This window comes from Acipenser ruthenus, chromosome 12 (assembly GCF_902713425.1).
Source record: "Acipenser ruthenus chromosome 12, fAciRut3.2 maternal haplotype, whole genome shotgun sequence".
NCBI classification, from domain to species: Eukaryota; Metazoa; Chordata; class Actinopteri; order Acipenseriformes; family Acipenseridae; genus Acipenser; species Acipenser ruthenus.
The window spans coordinates 32223057-32244305 of NC_081200.1; the positions used below are offsets into that span (position 1 = coordinate 32223057).

A 21249-nucleotide genomic window follows, 5' to 3' on the forward strand; every position below is an offset into this window, starting at 1 on the left:
TACAAATCCAAGACGATATTAATCTCAGTTTGCAATCTAAGCCTTTAAGATCTGATACATTCACATCCAGCTTATTAGCAGACAAGCTTGGAGCATGCCCAAGCCCCTCATTATAGCACAATTCGCATGAGTGAAAAAGACAATAACCCATCTCCACTTCATTCCGTGCTGTGATTTTTTATCAAATCAAATCCATTGTGATGAAATGATATTCATTTAAGAAACATGGCTTGTAATGTTAATGTGTAGAACCAGACTTGTCATTCAGGGTCAGTGAAGGAGAAGATCTATAAAGAAAAACAAAGCCTGTACATGCCTTCATTTCTTCACCTGCCTTTATATTTACATACCTTTGGACCTTGTCTTCCTGGATACCCGGGCAACCCTGGAACACCAAGTTTTCCCTAGGATTAAACATTATTATTAATATCAGTTTACTGTAATAAGTAATATTCATACCTAGAAATGTTACGTGTGTTCTTTATTTCCCCCAGGGGTATAGGGGAAGCTTTAGTTTTGCATAGAGCATATCTGGAGATCAGCTTTAATTATTGATTGTATTATAATCTCAGGGTATATGGAGACTGTCCGACTGTCTGTAAGTCACATCTTATATTTTTACATATATCTAGAGAGCTGCTTATTCAAATGTGATGAAACTTGCTGACATTCGCAGGTTCTTGATAGTATCAGAATATGGGGATAAACAGAGGTTGTCTGCGGTCCTTCCGACAGTACAGTATGTCTGCATGTTACAGTTACATTTTAGCATCTACTCGAATTAAGCTTGGTTTGGACATTTAGCACCAGGATCACAATCTGATTAGGTAGCGTGACACCTATTATTATTTTGACAGCATTTACACAATACTAATAAAACTTTTCAAAACTATGAACAACATCTTTTTATGTACGTTACATAACAAATATATTTATTTCTGTCTTGCTAGTGCTGCCTCATTTGAAACAGTTTTAACAGATGCAACCTTTTCTTTCTTTTAAAACACCTTCTTAACAAGCCATAGTCAAAAATCATTGCACTACTTATAACGTTAGCATTGGTATAAACATGTTACTTGATGTTATGTAATTAAGTAAAGTGGGTCATTAGCTCACCTTTTCACCAGCAAGACCAGGTGAGCCAGAGTCACCATTGGGACCAGCGCGACCTTTTGGGCCTTCAGGGCCATCCTCACCTCTTGGACCACCCTGCCCAAGTTCACCCTAAATACAAGCATAGCAGCATAAGATTTCTTTGTGTATGTGTTATTATGAGATTTGAGAACAACTGAGTGTCGTTGGTATGAACTAATCTAATGATTTTAATGTTATGTTGTGTAGAAATTTGTATTTTGTGTCTGTCACCACATATTTAATATCAAAAGTGTTGAGTTTATACTGTACATATATTTCAAAACACAAATTGTTGTTTTGTATGTTTAGATTTTAATTCGCTTAACCCTATACAGCACGTACCCTGTCCCCTTTGAGACCCATATCACCCTTGAAACCTGGGAAACCATCTTCTCCCTGAAAAACAAGTTTAAATAATATGAATATACAGAATAAATCTTTTAAGAAAAATGAACACATTTCATGTGTCTGCTGGACTACACAGTCCTTTATCCCAACCATGAAGTTTGTATTTCGGACCACAGAGCCCCCTGCTGGTACAAAAAGCAAGTGCCTTTTAGAATTACATCTAACAAAAAGTTCATGGGACTCAAACCCGGGAATTATGCATGTTAAATGGCGTTAGGCTGTTCACGTCTACTTTAAATTTTGTATATTCATAGAATAATCTGTATGCTAGTGATACATAGTACATTTCTCTTTGTTTTCATCTGACCAATACCCTGCCTACTAATGCACTATCATAAATATAGCACATGTGCAGAACATATGCTTTTAGTAATCCCTGATTGTTTATTTGTGTCATAAACGGGTAAATTAATGGTAATGCTGCAACCTTGTTAAAAACACAAGGTATATGAACCTGAACTTGTTGTAAATAAACAATGTGTCACAAACTGTACTTGTAAAATAAACAGCTCTCTTCCACGCGTTTCAGAATTACTAACGGCAGCCTAGCTTTCTACATCCAAGACCAATGCAACAAACAGCAGTTTGAATTTTCTTTTAACATATATCCTACACTATATAACTGTTCTACCAGTAATCTCTAGAAAATCTCAAAGGGTTCCCATGAAAGGTGAATAAATAAATTGCACAAAAATAGCCATCAATTACATTTTCCAGTGGTTAACAGATACAAATGGCTTTTTATGAAGACAGGTGAGATATATATATATATATATATATATATATATATATATATATATATATATATATATATACATGCGGCACAAGGTAGTATGCTAGCGTGGTAGAGACATTCCTTGCTTGCTGCCACGTGTCTGGGCTTACTCTTGATCAGATATGAATAGGGCCTAGGGGGATCCCGCCCTACTATTTCTGGAACATCTGCAGTAGATTATCAGTGGCTGTTGTGGGTACTGTCTATGTACCCCCTGTTCATTAAATCACCACATCTCACTGAGACTCAGTCAGATTTAGGTCAGGTAACAGTATTTAACACACCCCAAACTCACTTATATATAGTTTCATGAATATTTTTTTTGATTATTATCTCAAATTCTATTAATGAGAAATCAATGTAGCTTTTTGAAAGGTGTTTCTAGAGAAATGTTTCTCTATAGTTTAAGTGTGTCAACAGACTGTGCATAGACACCTCACAGATGCATGCCACAAATGTGCACAGCATATTATGAAATATTTTGATTACTTCAGAGACATTGTGAGCTGTAAAGGCCAGTTTCCTCCTGTAAGCAGAATTCTTCTTTTGTCTTGTTATGTCCCAGCAGCATTCATTCACACATGGAATAAGTTTAACCTAAAATAATTCCTCCACTTAAGGGATTTAAAAAGTCATTACCTTAAAGAACATGGTGTGCCTGCTCATAATTACACAACTGAGTGGACTTGTCCTCACAAGGCATTGGCCTTTCATCTCTGAGTTCAATAGACTCTTGAGACAGCTGCTCAGTACCATGCTGTGGTGTTTCCTATCTCCACCTAATAAGTAGCCCACAAGAGAATAAACCAAAATATCTCAATGAGGAACCATTGTTTGAACAACCTGCATGAAAGCACTGCAGTGTTAATGCACCACTAGTTTCATGCTGTTCTTAGAATACACTAAAAATGTAATTGATTAAATTTGGTACCAATGATCTGAGGTTACATAGTCTTGAGTATTGAGGAATATAATATAATTTAAGCTACAGTCAACAGCTCTTTGTCAAAATACAAGAGTAACCTCTAGATGAGGCTTCCAGTGATTGTCCTATATCGTATTTTCTCTCCTTAAAAGATGTGTGAAAGAAAAGCCTTTGATACAGGAGCCAAGAGGCTTTCCTGAACCAGCAGCTGCCAAGACTGATTTGTTGCCAGCCAACCATGTCCAAGGTGGAACCTGATAGGGGATTCCCAGTTCCTGTTATCCCTTCCCCTTATGACATCACTAAACTATAATGGGACTGATTTCTAAAGTATTTTCTTCCTTGAAGAAACTGTTACGGAACTATTAAGAACTAACAAACATGCATAACAGCCCTAACATTATCCTTTACAAGACATGCAGGGGTAGATGTACTCAGTAGCAAACAAGTCAGAAGTCTATGGTGAAATGTACTAGCCATGGTGAAGCGCAATGCTGTTAGCGACTTTTTAGGGAATGCTTTGTGGCAGCAGTTTTTCTTTGCGGTTTAGCCTTAGATGAATATGTAATTATGGGCGTCCCTGCATACATTCGCATAAATGTGGTGGAGATGAGGGTTCTCAAATATTGTGATGAGATGTACTAAAGCTGCCGACAATTGTGACACTTACAATTGCATCAATTTGTTAAAAAACTTTTGAAAGCATGTTTTAAACAGTCGGAATTAGAATTAGAAGACCTTAAAGGCAGTATGGAAAACACTATCCCCTAACCATAGGCGCTGTGATTGCTGCAAGAAGGAGACATTGTCTTCAACAAGAACAAGTGATTTGTAGGATGAGAAGAAAAAGGGTATTTCGTACCTGCATTACCCTCTTCAATTTAAATGATGGCCAAATTAAGCACTGGTACAGGCTCGGCAGCCACATAATTCTTGAGCTGCTGTCTGATTTAAAAGATGACCTGGAGCCTGTCACCCAGAGAAGCCATGCTATCCCTGCAGTGGTCAAACTATTGTCCATCCTGCATTATCTTGCCTCTGGGTCCTTTCAGGGAACTGTGGCAGCTGTTGCTGGCATTTCGTTGTCAATTGTGCTCAATGCATTTTTGAAGCGAACACCCAAATACCTATTTTTCCCTAAAAGCAGGGTGTACTTACAAGCCTTGAAAACACATTTCTATGACATTTCTGGTTTCCCCAATGTGTTGGGAGCAATAGACTGCATACATGTGCCGCTAACCTCTCTAGCTCATTCTGAACATCTGTATAGGAATAGAAAACACACCTATTCTATTAATGTGCAGGTGGTTTGTAATTGTGTACAATTTAGCACTGCACAACTGACTAACTTATTTGGCTTATAGGCTACTCATGATAATACGAATTAGTGGTATAATGCAAATAGGTTGCTGGTCCCTTGAATTTCATATTAACGAGAATTGACTGTCCTCCTGTAAGTATCATAACTTGTCAACGCAGCACCATGATCTATGTTGTGTTAATTGTCTACGCTACTAAGTAGGCCAAGTTAAAAATAATAATATTAAAACTAAACAGATACAATCATTTAGCTTCAATTTAAAATAATCTTTTATTCACATTGTACATGTGTACAATGCAGCAGCATGATTTATTTTGTGTTACCGGTAGCCTACAGGCTAAAGTAAAAATAAAGTGTGCTAGGTATTCATTTGATTTTACTACTGTACTGTATACTGTATAGACATACTGTACAGATTTATATTTTTACATAATGTAATGTGTAGCCTACCCAAAACACATTAGTGTTATTTCAGAGCAATAATTTATACATTTAAAATATACTGAGCACTATAAATGTATGTGTGTGCAACTTTATTGTATTTTTTTTAAAACCCGAGACCTCCTTATGTCGGACAAACATGTCCGGTTTAGCAACGGGCTACTGTATGATTATGAAAAGCTTTTTGATAGAAACATGTTTTTTATTTGAGGACGCACATTTAAGTAAATTGCAGCTTTTTTCATTGACAAATATTCTCTCAGTACATACGACAAAATGTATACTTTGTGAATTGTCGCAATGAAAATGCAAATTGCGGTAAAAACACCCTCCCCTGCTATTTAAATTAAAGAAGACCCCCTATTGTGAGCAGAAGCAGTCAAGTGTGTGAAAATATCATATAATCAATAATTACCTTTTCACCCTTGCCGCCCTTAAGACCACGGACGCCATCAGCACCCTGTACATGGAATACATAGACTGTAATACATGGAATACATAGACTGTAAAGAAAGTTATGGGTGTAAATTAACACTAATAAACTCAAATTACCTTTACACCTCGGGGACCAGGATATCCAATTGGCCCTTGTGGGCCGGACTGTCCCTAAAAATACAGCAAAGAATATAATATGATGAACATGTGCAAACAGAAATATATAGAAATGCATGTTGAAATAGGATTCCACAGTATTTCACAGAACACAATGACATACAAATCATTAAACAAATATACACAGATTAGAGGCAGTACATGTAGATTCAACATTTCACAGATCCTTAATCTTAATGTGTCTGTCACTGACATAGAAGAAAAGGCTCAGGTTTTGTACTAGGTTAATAGGTTTTGTTAGGCAAAAATTCAGAAGGGTCCAAATCAATAATCATTTAGACACTTGGGCACCAGTAATGCTGTTTACTTACTTGGGCACCTTTTTCTCCAGGTGGACCTTCTTTGCCCGGGTGACCCTAAAAGACAGCAATCCACATTATACAAAGATACATCCACCACTTAAAGTGTCTGCAACTGTTTAACTATAGCACTAATATTAAAGTGCTGAAAGTTCATTTTTGCACATTTCTAATTAATAATGCTATTGGTGTTATCTGTGCTTATCTCCCAAGTCCACTCTTCCCAACACAATTGAAGTGCTACTGGCAAAAGCTGCAAATAACAAACATCATTACAATACAAGTGTTCCTCTCATCTACGAACTCGTTCTGCCTCTCTGAAGGGCTTCTCTTTTAGGAGTAACAGCACTTGATTCCTTTAGATTGAAGCAGGCTTCCCTTCCTAACTGGCTTCCTTCCTTGTGGCAGAGAAATCCCCTTTCATCCACCGCCCCACTCTTAAATGTAATATAGCTCTAGGGATCACTTTTTAAATTTTAGGGGTCTAGAAAGGGGTCTTCCCTGCAAAGTATACACCTTTTACTCCTATATCAAGTTGGCTTAGTGCAAAAGAACGTGGAACTTTCCCTGTTCCTATTTTTCCCTCACTGCCTGTTGGGAGGGATGCAACAGTAGGTCTACGCTGCGTCAGACATAGCCACTGTAACCCAATGTCTACTCCTGGTTCAATGCCAGGTATATGCCCTTCTTGTGACACTGGTTTGGCATACTGTAATACAGAAGAACATTTTTTTTTTTACCTTCCATCCTTTCTGAATTCCCACAAGCTTACAACAAAGACTCCAACAGCCAATCACAGTTTATTTTTTTCTGGTCTACTACCTATCTCAGAAAATTGCCATAGTATATCTCCCTATATTTATCTGACCTTATACAGATTACACATTTTTGGAGAGGGTACAGGGATGATGTGAGAATAGACTAATTTAAGTATGTTTTAGTCTGTATTCATAAACCATAAAAATGTCAGTAAATATATAGTCCTTTCATATTGTCCAAATTGAGCAAAACGATTTAGTGAAAAGCTTACATGAGGCCCGTCTGAACCAGGCAAGCCAGGGAGACCAGATTTACCCTGGGGTCCCTGGAAAACAGAAATAGTATGCTTCATTAGTGACATGATTACTTTCCCTTTTGTGTATATATATATATATATATATATATATATATATATATAAAAGTAAATCCGTTTAATGAAAATACAGTGTGGTTTTCTTATTTGCAAAAATATAAATGCAAAATACAATATCTGCTTTTTCATATGTCATCTGCATATTCTACTTCATATATATTTTGTTATAAATCCAATGTGAGAATAGTTTTAGATATAGATTATAAGAGATTAGTGCCATTCATGTCACTACTATATTATTTTCAATTTTTCTTGTGCTGTACTTTGATATTTTACATGTGATTATTATCCAATGCAATGTTTAGTTGTGTCATCAGACTGTGGACTATATCATATCTATATTTAGCAGTTTGTTTAAAAATCAGAAACTTACTTTTTCACCAGGTGGACCAATAGGGCCTTGAGGACCTGGAAGACCCTGTTTAAGAAATGAAAGCAGTTAATGTGATGTTATAGAAGTGTACAGATACTATGGGGTTCGCTGGAGGAAAAAGTGAAAAAAAAAATTACTCAGTCAGGAGCTTTTCATAATTCACAGTCAAGCTATAAATTGGTAATACAAAAACTGTACTGTCTGGTTCAGAGCTCATTTTTTTTCAGCTCCCTGAAAGACCAGGGCTTTGGCATTCAGGAGGTAACCTGATCCCGTATGGAGCCCTAGCAGGTGTGGCTTTTCTTATTAGAATTCCAGCCACATGAATGTGCTGCTTTGAGCTGTCTCCTTCAGCAGTTGAAGCTCACAGTATAAGGGAAATTGCTATGGATCCCAGCTAGAAAAAAAAAAAAAAGTACAGGCTCCGATAGTTCTAAAAAAAGCAATAATTAAACACATTTCTGACTTGATGCTTTAGTACAAAGGAGATTGATTATAGACTGCTGTTATGATGTTATGGTTATTATTGTTTTTGTTATTTGTACTCACTTGTGGGCCAGAGATTCCCTGCTGTCCGGAAGGCCCAGGCTCTCCTTGAGGACCCTAATGGAAAGAAAAGAGAAATTTCAATAACTTCCACTGTGCAGTTTAATACTTAATGCTGCATCAGTCAACAACAGTAATAACAATGATTATTATTATTATTATTATTATTATTATTATTATTATTATTATTATTATTATTATTTTTGAAGGAAATGAGTGGGTACATTTTGTTCATAGGTTTTTTCTACTTATGCGTACTTGTTTGGTGTACTGTGTACTTTCTGTAGCCAGCAGGCCTGACTCAGAATGAAGCAAAATGGATGTTTGTAATTACAGTGTGTCATTCTGTGAACCATGTGTATTATCAGCAGCGGTGCAATACTAAATCTGAAGGTACCGAAAAGCCACTAAAATATTGATTTTCTTAAACAAGATTTATTGTTCGAATTCTAATTGTATTTGTATACTGACCTTCAAGTAACAGACACAGGTAATGCATTTATCTAATTTCTACACACAGTTGTAGTCGATGTACTGCTGCTGTCCTCTATTTTAGCATTTCTAGCCTTCTTAAAGAAGTAGTTTTGGTTCGACTACACCTCTAATACAACGTGTCCATGTTTGAAGGCTGGTATTAGTAACACACCACTGAAAAGTTTTAAATGTATGTGAGGCCAATTAAGTTCAACAAGTTTTTTGTATATAAAACTTGGTAATCAAGGTACACAAAGATCGCAATACTGAAATGTGCCGGTATACAATACTACGCACTAGTAGTAGTTTACTGTAGAGGGCAGCAATGAACATTGTTTGTGGCACTACAATATGAAGTCATTTTCATAATTATTAACTATTAAAATAAAAAACAATTTTCATATTTTATGAATGAAAGATATACTATATGGTCAAAGGTTGTGTTGCAGATTGCAGATTGAGAAGGTCTTTCCTGCTGCAAAATAATGAACCCAGTTTCACTAGGTTAGGTCTGGCCTAAATGATAGCAAGTGTTTAGGTGCCAGTTTCCACAATATATTCATAATCTTGCCCTTTCATCATTTTGCGATTGGTTGAAACAGAGCCTGAAACAAAGTCAGCTGGGGTTTTTTCTGTCTCTAGTAACTACGGGATTATCTTTCTTTGTTCAATTCAAACAAATGGAGCAAGCAGCAGTGACAGTTTGTCAATGCAAATATTTTAATGAAATGCAAAAACAAAAATACAAATCCGTCCATACCATGTTTCCTTTTGGACCCTGAGGACCATCAACTCCAGCAACACCCTAAAGAAACAAGGCACAGTTAATGGTGAATTCTCCAAGATTAAGTTGAGGAGGTTTGAAACAGAATTCCAGTGAAAAGTGAATATCTTAAAGAACGTACAGGCTGTCCGGTGGGACCGGGAGACCCTCTTGGTCCGAGCAATCCTCTTGGGCCCTACAAACAAAAAATATGTGTTGAGTACATACATTCACAATAAACGCTGTGTTTATAAAGATAATTAAGTTTCTCACCATAATAACATATTGACTATTTTATATTCAAGTACCCTTATTTATATTAAACCCTTAATGGGCTATTTGTTAAAACTTTAAATTAAAATGTATTATATTATACAATATTTAAATTTGTATCAACATACTTATCTGTGGTTTCATAAAAAAAATATATGTTAAATAATATTCATACATTTTTTGTTTTCCAAACAGCCACTTCACTTATTTATTTTAATGAATAATTCTGTTATTTAGGGTTAAGAATGAGTCCAGATGTACTTGTTCAAAGGTCAAACTGCGATATAAAATTAGTTTTAGCTTTAAATTGAAGGTTTAAAAAAAACACAACTAATTGCACAACTACTACATGTATGTATATGAAAAGGAATCTCGATAGAAAAGACTAGACCCATGTATTTTCCCTTGAAATTAAGGTCAAACCTCACATCTGGATCATCAGTCCTCTGACAAACATACTGCCGAGCCATTATGCCTAATAAAATGAACAGTACTGGGCACTCAATCAGATAGCAAAGGGTAAAAATACTATACATACATGTACAGAAGACTAATTTGTATCAACAAATATATATTTTAACGTAACTGTGTAAACCTCATGCTATCAGCAGTTCACATCGGTGGAATAATCTTGAAAGACCAGAGGGGATCTAAATGGTTGCTACATGCTAAGGAAGATAAAGAAAATACATACGCTCTCGCCAGAAAGACCCCTTGGCCCAATCTCTCCATCTTCTCCCTGCAAGCAAACGGGAAAGGGTTAGATCTCTGACACAGTGGAGTCATCTTCAATAACTAACAATCAGAGAACAGAATGAAACTTACTCTTTCTCCATCATCACCAGGTCCGCCAGGGGGGCCTGGTGGACCGAGTTCTCCCTGGAAAAGAAAAAACAGAGACAGCATGTGTTACAGTGAAGGCTTCCACATCTGTGTGCATTTGAATGATGGTACCGGTATAACTGGCAGAGGCTTGGTAATCACATGCTGTATTAATCACATTTCTTGTTTTACCTGTACATGCAACGTTCTGAATTGTTTTATTAACATGGACAATGACCAAAAAAACTTTCTTGAACAAATACAAAAGTTGAAGCTAAATCTTGATAAGACAAAGAAAATGTATATTGGTAGTAGTAGAAGACAAAGCAGAAGAAGAAGAAGAAGAAGAAGAAGAAGAAGAAGAAGAAGTAGAAGAAGAAGTAGAAGAAGAAAAATTATTTCTTACTGGTTTATTTTTCAAAGCCTCTGCTAAAATCATCTGGTTTTCTCATTTGTACATTCCTTAAGTAAATATGGACTGTCAAGGTTATAGCTTTATTACTAAATGCAATACTATACTCCTAACTAGGATAACAATTTGAAATGGTGTTCTCATGTAAGACAACACAAGAGGATTTCAGTCCTGTAAATCATTTACCACATACATGTTTTTTTTTCTTGCCAGTTAAAAAGAAGTGCTCTAACTGTGTGTTAAAAATAGTCACACATTTTTGCTTTCTGCAGAAAAATCCTTTGTTATTGAACATGTTGGGACATTCTAAGCTTTCCTGCCTTTAAAAAAAAAGAAAAACAAACATCATGTTGCTGGTATTGTATTTTTTTGTTGTGTTTTTTGCACAGGCATCAATGTAAATAAACTGATATAATTACATTGTCTGCAATTGTCTCAGAAATGACTATTGGCCTACATACTGAAGAGACAGGTCACTTTTATAGAAGATGGGGGTTGCAGAGGATTGTAACATCTGAAAGGCTTAGTGTGGGCAGTGAGCAAGTTATATTGACCTGAATAGTGCACGAGGGTTTTTCTGTACTTGTACTTTAAGAGATAAAAACAGCTTTACTGCCCATTGTGTGTTGAAAGACAATCTGACAGTAAGCAGTATATGTGCCTTGAGGCTAGGTCACAGGTCCACATTATTCTTAGCAGAAATCCTTATCCTCTACATATCAATTCATTAGCACTGTCTGATCTAATTTGAGGAAGTTAGAGATCTCATAGCATCTGTCAGAGATGGCCAGATGTACTGAGCCCTAAGACAATTTATTTCCTAAGTAGTTTCAATACCTCCCTTCAGAATCAAGACACAGCCTATATATTAGACAGCAGGCCTGCTTAAGGGTCTTCTCAACAGCAGAAGTTTCAATCAATAAAAAAAAGAAATTCCACTGAAGTTATAAAGTTTAGTAACTACATTCCCATTGTCACCTTTCAGGCTGTGATAAAGAATTTGCTATGCTCTCCTGATATCTATCTATCTATCTATCTATCTATCTATCTATCTATCTATCTATCTATCTATATACAGTATATATATATATATTCTTTGTCAATTTATCTTTCTTTGTGTCTAATTGTAGGAAATGTCACATTTAATTAGCCACTTTAATGACATATTCTCTGGTGTTCTGCACTTTAAAGACATTTGTGTTTTATTATGCATGAACTTGTGAAGTATAAATAAATGTTAAGAAGCACACAATACTGACAGAACACTTACTCTATGACCTTTTTCACCAGGCAGACCAGGAAGTCCATCAAATCCTCTGTCACCCTATTGGTAAACAATGGAGACAATTAAGTGACATATCAGTGTTAACCCTAGTAACAACCAGCACTTCCATCTACAATATATTTGAATACTATTAAGCAGTGGCCACAATAGTGGCTGTTTACAATAATCTTTTAGCCAGTGCTACAGACTATTGTAGTATTTTTACATGGACACGTTATCAGCATGGGCATAGTTGATAAAAAACAAGCTTATTTTAATGGTATCAACCAATGCACCCAACTTTAATGATCTATTTAAATCTCTGAAAAAGGCTGTCTTGGTGTTTACATAGTGTAGACCCACATGCACTGTTAGATAGTAATAAATGACTCTATTTTAACAGTGAGTTGCAGCAGTATGCTTTCCTTTAGTTCATTATGTTACGGTGCACTGTAACTCAGCTTTCTTCATGAAATTCACAGGTACAATCTTAAAATATTAAATTTCAAGTCAACTTATCTAACGCTTTGAAAACACACACAAAAAAATGATAATTCAGCTGAGAACGCACCTTTGTTCCTGGTTCCCCTGGCATTCCTCTGGCACCATCAGCACCTGATCGGCCCTTAAAAGTGAACAGGTTCATTTAAAATCATGTCAGCCACAATATGGGGCTTTAACCTCCTGTGAGCACCATAGGGTCCATAAAATGTTGTATTGTACAGTATGCTTTACCAGGGGTTGCAAGAGCTTATTGTCTGATGGTTGATCTAACTATTTTAATGACAATCCTGTTTTACTTATATTCATAATTCTTATTTATAAACCTACTATAATAGAAGGCCTGTGAGCAAACTAAATGTTACAAGGGCGTTCTTGGTGTACTTATTGGTCTGCTAATATATATTGTACTTTCTAATGTGATATGTAGATATCGGCACAGAATAGTCAGGAACTTACCCTTTTGCCAGATTTGCCAGGAGGACCAGGAGGACCTTGAGAACCACGAGGACCCTAAGACACAGAAACCAAACCGTTAGAATTATAATACATGTGATTGCACATCTTTCTAATTAAGTCTTTATAGATTAATTTGAAAGATGATCAAATGAGATAACAGTATTGAATTGAATTACACATTGTACAAACTGCTGCTGCATTCACACAACAGGGAGATTTCTTTCTCCACTGTAGGAGTGCTTTGTATAGTGGTTCTGTTAATAGTCAGTATGTTTCTTTTTTTTGGAGATAAAGATATCTTTACCTGAGGACCTGGATCACCACCATCACCTTTAAGACCTGTTGCCCCAGGGACTCCCTGCACAAGACAAATTAATACATATATAAATAAAAGGAATAGAAATAGAAACAGGAAATACCTGCAACAATAAAATGCAGTCACATTATAGAAAACAAAAGGTGGTGTTGCTGAGCAAAAAAAACAAAAACAACAACATGTTGGTGAAAATGATCTGTCAATAAACTCCAAGCTCTGGAAATTGAATGTAAGCTAGTAAATGTAAAGAAGACAAACAGGAATGGTCAAGTCATGCATGTTTTTCCAATCACTTGTATTACAGAGGTTCATAATGTTTTTCAAAATTGAATACATTTTGTAGATAGAATAACACCAAAGATTTGCAATTATAGTGCACGGTTATTAACAAGTGTAGCTGCTCTAACAAAATGATAATGTGTTTTAGTGCTTTAGTGCCTCCTTATGCAAGTCACTATGAGAGATATAATTTATACAATGGACACTCAATTACCAAACACGTCTTTTTTTCTTTTTTCTGTTAACAGCAATGTTTACTTGACCTAAATGTATTTTCCTTATTTATTTATTTATTACTCACAGTCTGACATATGTCTTTATATATGTTGCATTGTATATATGTTGCCTTGTATGGTATTAAACGGTTGACATAGTCATTCATGGGAATATAACCTGCTGTGCAGAAGTCTTAGACACATTCAGGAGTTACAATATATATCAATGTTATTAGCATCAATAATTTACTCAAAGCCTCCACTAGTGTTTTCCACTATTATAATAACTTTGACTGTTATTAATGCAGCTTAGTTTGGGTGAGAAGAAACCAAGCCTGTCATTTAGCAATCTTTAATTCACATTGACAAGAATCTCCAAAAACTTGTGATCACAACTCAAAGTAAACTATACATGAGCAGCTTATATGTAGTGTTGTAGTAGCTAATCCATCACATTTTCCCAGTGGTTCTCAACAGGGGGGTGCGAGAAACGTCCAATCCCAGAGGGCGGGGCGGGGGGGGGGGGGGGAGATTGTGGGCGCGAGAAACGTCCAAAAAAAAAAATAATAATTTAAAATATATACATGACATGACATTCTGTAGATGGGATGGGTTGATTCTATGGTAGTACTAAAGCAGGTTGATACCATGGTAGTATAACCCCCCTGCCCCCAAAATGTGCAAAATGTCCAAAATGTCTTAGACTTTTGCACAGCAGTGTATATAGATATTATTTTATATAGTAAATCCTAAATCTGAAAGCACAGTCAGCATCTGCTTATTCAATGTATTCAGCTTGTTGTCTCATCCACGGGTCATCTGTGTAAAGGTGTTTCAGAAGCCTATTATGAAAGATTCTTCTTCTTCTTCTTCTTCTTCTTCTTCTTCTTCTTCTTCTTCTTCTTCTTCTTCTTCTTCTTCTCAGATTGACAGTTACTAAAATGGGTGACTAATTCTATCAACCTTGATCACCACATGTTTTGCAGACTGAATTTTGAATAGAATTATGAACGATTCTAATCACCTATTGATTCCTGAGCACAGATAAACAATATATTATTTAAGTTGCTCAATCGGTGTTAGTTATGCCACGGCCTAAATCTGTGTAGCCCAATGGTTACTGGAAACTTACCACAGGACCAGACCTTCCAGTGAGACCCATTGGACCTGATGGACCTCTCATAGCAAGCTGAAGAAAAAAATCAAATCAAATAAATCATCTAGAATTAGATCATGCATCAGTACACAACACCACTGAGATTTCAATTCTGAATTTAGACTGGTCAGATCTGGTTATTTTGTTGGTTTTCAGCTGGTGAGGCTGCTTTAACATATGCTAATTCTGGCTATAAAGAAAGCCATTATGTCTCTGTGAAAAGTATAGTAACTATCATGGTCGTAACTAGAATGTCAGATCTGGTGACGACACTGGTAACTATAATGTTAAAATGGATAGTAATATCACTGCAATTCTCTACTTAGTCATGTCAACACCATTCGCTGGCCCCTGTGGCATTTTTATTATCCACAAAGAAGGCCGCAACTGACCAAACAGATAACTTGTCTACACAACTGAGTACACAGTTTAGACTATGATCAAGATTGAACCAATCCAAGGAATGGAATACAACACAAAATGCACATGTAGCAACTGTGTAAAGGGTTAGATTGCACTTACCCTGGCTTGAGAGAGAATAGCCTGGGCCTGCGCTTCCTGGGCTGAGACAACTGGTCCTTTCTCTCCATCTCCGCCAAAACGGAACTGGAAGAGGGGAGGGAGGTTATGACAATTTTACACAGTACACTGTTGCATCTGCGTTACATCAGATCCCTAAGATTATTATTGTATATCCCTAGTTAAACACATGTTTTAATGGCAACAGTTAGCAGTATTCAATATTTAATTATTTGGGAATACATTCCTATAGAATACTCCTTAATTTGGGGTTATTGTGCACATTGGAAGAATCATTATTCACATGAACTGTCACTTAATATTTTTGGTCACTGTTATTTTTTACCAGTGTTTTGACATTAGGTGCACTGCAAGAAAAGTGAAGGAATAAATGTAAGTGGCTTACTGGCAGCATGAGCATGGTACCCGGAGGTCCAGGCAACCCATCAGCACCTGGGAGACCAGCACGGCCTGCAGGGCCCTGTTAGAGAGAGGAAACACATCCTGTTGAAAAAGATTCAGCAGGACTGACATGCAACCACATTTAATTTGGGCTTGGAACCTTTCAATACATTTATTATAATAATGCTGAAGAAAAAAACTCTCCACAGCCTGAGGCAATGTTTTAATTTAGGGGTTTATGACAATGTCATATTAGTTTATTTATTTATTTATTTATTTATTTATTATCCAAAATCTCAACAACCTTATTTATTTTATTAGATTTTTTATTTATTTTTTCCCAGAAAATTAAAAAACATTTTGATGAAAAGGTTTATGCCATACAGAACATTAAGCTAAGTTAATTTAACAATTAAATCCATAAATCCAAATAAATAATGTATTTGATCCACTGGTTCATTTTATTCCCCCAGGAAAATAGTTACTTTGAAGGGGCTCCTAGAAGGAATAGCACATCTGATCCGAGGAGATACTGCCTGAAATATACTTGTTAGGTGAACATTGTAGAAGCCAAATATATTGGTGGATGTTTTCTTTGGAGAAACCAGGCTGCTTTGTTAGATTATATAGCTCTGTTATATTAAGACGTGGGGAGGGGGGGGGGGGGGTGTTGGGGGGTATTCAGAGATGGTCCAAACTAAATTTGGGAAATAACTATAGACAAAAGATAACTAATGTACATTTTTATCAATGGGTATGTTTAAAATAATTTCCCAACAAAAATAAACACCCCCAAGATAAAAAAAAAAGAAATACAAACATGTAAATGAGTGCACCTATTTAAAAATCTCCATCTGTATAAAAATCACTCAAAAAGAAAATAGGGGCTTATATAAATGATAAAATGTTTTATCGTATGAATGTATGTATGCATGCATGCAAAAGTAAAACAAATTATTATTATTATTATTATTATTATTATTATTATTATTATTATTATTATTATTATTATTATTATTATTATTAGTAGCAGTAGTAGTCGTAGTAGTAGTAGTATTCATAACCTATGAATATTTAATAATTTTAGAAAACGTATATTCATTTTAGAGACTGAATTACAGCAGTCCTAATTTATTTCTCTTGGCCACAGAAGGAATGCCTAAAAGCGTTGAGTTTTAAGAGAGGAATGCAATGCTGCAGCTAAGAAAAACAAACAACTTCCCAGCTTGCGGTAGCACTCACCCTGCTTTTCACTGTCCATCAAATTCAAACATTTCAGGGACTCGCTAAATTCCTGTCCTGCGTGTCAGGATGAATGTATCTATTCTTTTCAGGAATGCAAGCCATTAGGTAATTGAGTTCCTCTAAATAATTGTAACCCTGTCATTGGCTAGTTAGATTACAAACGTGTATCTCTCTCTTCCCATAGATTTGCCCAACAAGTCTGAGTTTGACCGTGCTGTAGGATGTAGCTGATAACAATTAAAGTTAAAGAATAGATGTAAAAAAGTTTCCTAAAAATGATGCATTTGTGTCTTAAAGCTGATTTACATTCAGCAAGGTATTGCTTAAACACTGTTGTCAAAATGCCCTTTTCAAAGATATGGTAGAGCGCCTTGTGATTATTCACACATGCAGTTAAACAGTGCAGTTTAAACAGTGGGGGAGGGGGGTTCAATGCAACTTAACTTTAACTGCAATTCATCTGCAAAATACTGTAATTGCAGCTTAAGATCAACATTATAAAGTCCTTATTGCAGTTATAGTGCAGTTTAACTAAATACTGTTACTAGTGTCCATTTTTATTTGCAGTGTCCTGGCAGTAATTTGTGTGTGTGTGGGTGGGTGGGTGGGTGTTGTAAAGACAATCACCGAATGGATGACATTAATTGTATGTCTTTTAACAATTACATGTCTTTTAACTTCACTTCTAGACATTAAGTGGCACAGAACAGTCTTACCCTGTCACCGGGATCCCCGGGAGGACCAGGAGGGCCTTGTAGACCTGAAGGACCTGGAAGACCCTGAAAGAAATGAAGAACACACTTGAAATGCCACAAGAATGTATTTAAATCCATACACAGTTAGAACAGTCACGGTAGAACTCAGGGATGCTTAATGTTTAATAACTTTAATAACTTTGAACTTTTTAAAGTTACAGACATTCTACTTCTCCTTGTGAGCTTCCTTTTTTAAAACTTGAAGTTGAACTAGTATTTACATAGAACGAGAACAAAAGTCAGCAGCTTCATTTTTTATTCTAAAGAAGGTAATACTTACGGCGGGGCCTTCTGGCCCTGAGGGGCCTTCTATAAGCATTCCCTGCAAAAAAAAAAAAAAAAGACAGCTGTGTTTATAATACTATAACAATCAAATTCACTTAAGGTGTTTATATAAGGTGTAGTGTTATTAAATCAGGCCCATAGTATTGTTAAAATGTTGGAATTACCATCATTTTTTCACCTAGAAAAATAAAAAAACTACATTTAACAGATTACTATCTCCTTTATAAAAATGAAAAAAATAGGTAGTTAAATGCAGTATGTCTAGCCTTATTCCCTCCATAAGATATGTATATCTGAGTGAATAAAGTGGGTTACAGTATAATTAGGTTAATAATATAACTTTATACTTACAGGTTCGATAATTGCTGGTTCACCTTTGTCTCCCTTCTGCCCAAAAAACCCTTGGCCATTTACCTACAAACACAATTTTAAATAGCTAATATGCATTTTCTTCACCCAAAACATCATATATATATATATATATATATATATATATATATATATATATATATATATATATATATATATATATATATATATATATCACAGATATAAATGTAAAAATCATTGTCTCTTGCTTTGTCTTGAATGTTGTGAATTGCGGAATATTACTGTATATGGCTAATATCTGAACAGGTTATAAACTCTTGATGTGAGTTGTATTCATAATCATTGTACATCAGTCAACATGTTCCTAATGAATTCAACTACATTCAAGCTATTCAATAGGCATTCATAAGGATTTGCAGCCATTGTTACTGACTCGTCACCACAGAGGGTTCTGTTAAAGGCATTCTGGCAGTTAAGTGAGGCGAAAGCCAAGAGTTACTCTCAAGTGGCTTGTGCCCATCTGAGTATTGAGATCGTACTTCTGTGGGCAGGTGCCAGGTCCTCATCTTTCATGCAGAATTATTTTAGCAGCAATATTAAACATAATACACTGTCTGTATTCAAACATTGGGGCACATTACTTTTTATTTATTTTTAAAATCATCTGCCCATTTGAAAAGTTGCATTTCCAAGTTCTGGAAATCTGATGCCTTTGCATTATTTCTGTCAACCTTTAGCTCGTCGGTTATATATTAAATCCAAATCCCCAAGCTTCAACATTTCTGCTACTTGTCTTTCTGAGCCATTTTTCATTCACTCAAATGCCTAGTAAAATGCAACAGACGTAGCGGAGATATTCAGGCAAGACCGAACATGACACACATATCCAACAATACTGTAAATGCAATGCTAGAAGACTCGCTAAACTGACCCATAGCCCATGTCAGATTCATGTTCTTTTGCGGTTCTATGCAAACATTAACCCTTCAGCATGCAGACTTGGGGTTGAACTTACTTTACTCTCTGTCACATCAGTCTCAGCTGGAACACCCGGCCCAAACTCCTCCTCTGTAGTTGGTACTTCCTCTTTATAGTCATACTCCCCATATTCTTTTTTATCATAATTATTAAGGTCATACTCATTAAGATCATACTCCTTAAGATCATGTTCCTTAACGTCATATTCTTTGAAGTCATATTCGTTGGCTCCTTGATCCACAGTTTCCCCAGCTGCCCCAGTTTCCACAGTTTTCCCAGCTGCCCCAGTTTCCACTGTTTCCCCAGTTGCCACGGTTTCCACTGTTCCCACCGTTTCCTTGGTTTCCACAGTTTCCGCGGCTTCCTCAGTGAATTTTTTCTCCACACCATAATCCTCTCCAGTTACATATTCATCAATAAATTCTTCTTCGACAGCCTTATTATTTCCAGGTAAAGCATCAGAGGGTTGCGTAATGGGAGGAATATGATTGTTAATTGTTAGTCAAGCAGTTGAAGCACATACTAATCCTACTGCATGGCTTTGCTACTAAAGGAGCCAAAGGCAATAAAAAAAAAAAAAAAAAAAAAAAAAAACGCTATACTTTTTCTTGTGGCATTTTGATAGTAATATATTGTTATACACATATTACACTGTAATTACATGTGTAGTAACAATGTACACATGTTTTATGTTACTACTACGTAACTACGGGCCTTATTCCCAAACATTAAGGACTGTTTTAGGAATGTTTTAAGCACTGTTCAGAGTGTATAGAAAGTAAAAAAAATCCCTCTTTAAAATGGGTTTCATAAACTACAAACTAAAAAAAAAACAACAGTCCTAATCAAAAAATGCAATTACAGTCTAATTTTAGTTATTTCAGTTATGGCAAATTGCTATGGTCTGATTTTAGTTATTTCAATTTAGTTATATATAATGCTTTGGCTACTTTCAAAAGCAGTATACATTATAATGCAGGGTTTAGAATTCCCTATTCAGGTAAATAGTGGACATTTAGATGCTCACAACCTACTAATGGAATACTTTACCCAACATTATGGCATCAAGCTGCTCTATTAATTATAGCACAGAGGAAAATAAATAAGTAAGCAGTACCCATTCCTGGATTTTTAATTGGTTTGGGAAAATGCTATAATATTAATTTTCCTTTATCCAGTATATCCATTTTTGTGCAATAGAGTATTGTTAAAAATCCAGTTATCGTGTATTGCTTCAACATTTATTATAACAAAAACAAAAAAAACCCATAAAAACATGACTACAGCATGTATTTATTTATTTATGTATTCTATAATAGTCATTTAATAAGAGATGCACAAAGACCCAGAATAGAAAAATGCCTACCATGAATCTAATTCAATAAACATTTTAGCTAATAGGGGAAATTCTAAGTTCATACTTTATTTGTCATATCAATCTAAATCCAAATACATAGTGCTGCATAAATTCTAGGTACTGCAGATATCTTATATTTAAGGTTTCTTGCCTAAATGAATTAGACTTCATGGGTTCCTATTGTTTTCACAAAAAGTCAGACAGGATACTCAGGGCTCAGCACACCTTAAATTTCAGACTTTCCGAGGTTTCGACCTCTTATGCCATGCATCAAAATGTGTGGACTGCAGAACAAGAAACAGAGACTGAAGGCATCTGATTGGCCAACAGTCCTGGAATCAAATCAGCAGCATCTAGAGGAACTGAAATGTGTTGATCAAAATGCCATTTCAAGTCACTGGAACTACATGATCATCTTATTACAATGCACCTGTGCGCTACTTACACAAAGTGAAGCAGAAACCCTTCAAACTTAGTT

The 21249-nt window shown here is 35.7% G+C and overlaps 1 protein-coding gene across 7 annotated transcripts in view; it reads right to left on the reverse strand.

The window, feature by feature from the left end:
• Positions 1 to 21249, reverse strand: part of LOC117417449 (collagen alpha-1(XI) chain-like) — a 92246-nt gene that overhangs the window by 41041 nt on the left and 29956 nt on the right. For 4 of the 7 annotated variants that reach the window (XM_059034874.1, XM_034029607.3, XM_034029608.3 and 1 more), the window contains 24 exons: positions 19452 to 19850; positions 18458 to 18520; positions 18102 to 18143; positions 17783 to 17845; positions 15826 to 15900; positions 15423 to 15506; positions 14877 to 14933; positions 13239 to 13292; positions 12935 to 12988; positions 12546 to 12599; positions 11981 to 12034; positions 10302 to 10355; positions 10171 to 10215; positions 9346 to 9399; positions 9201 to 9245; positions 7970 to 8023; positions 7421 to 7465; positions 6946 to 6999; positions 5928 to 5972; positions 5557 to 5610; positions 5420 to 5464; positions 1477 to 1530; positions 1117 to 1224; positions 351 to 404 (listed from right to left, as the gene is read on the reverse strand). In XM_059034874.1, coding sequence (XP_058890857.1) covers positions 351 to 404; positions 1117 to 1224; positions 1477 to 1530; positions 5420 to 5464; positions 5557 to 5610; positions 5928 to 5972; positions 6946 to 6999; positions 7421 to 7465; positions 7970 to 8023; positions 9201 to 9245; positions 9346 to 9399; positions 10171 to 10215; positions 10302 to 10355; positions 11981 to 12034; positions 12546 to 12599; positions 12935 to 12988; positions 13239 to 13292; positions 14877 to 14933; positions 15423 to 15506; positions 15826 to 15900; positions 17783 to 17845; positions 18102 to 18143; positions 18458 to 18520; positions 19452 to 19850 — 1710 coding nt within the window. The remainder of the gene's footprint in view (positions 1 to 350; positions 405 to 1116; positions 1225 to 1476; positions 1531 to 5419; positions 5465 to 5556; positions 5611 to 5927; positions 5973 to 6945; positions 7000 to 7420; positions 7466 to 7969; positions 8024 to 9200; positions 9246 to 9345; positions 9400 to 10170; positions 10216 to 10301; positions 10356 to 11980; positions 12035 to 12545; positions 12600 to 12934; positions 12989 to 13238; positions 13293 to 14876; positions 14934 to 15422; positions 15507 to 15825; positions 15901 to 17782; positions 17846 to 18101; positions 18144 to 18457; positions 18521 to 19451; positions 19851 to 21249) is intronic. The other 3 variants (XM_059034875.1, XM_059034876.1, XM_034029611.3) reach the window with 1 other exon arrangement.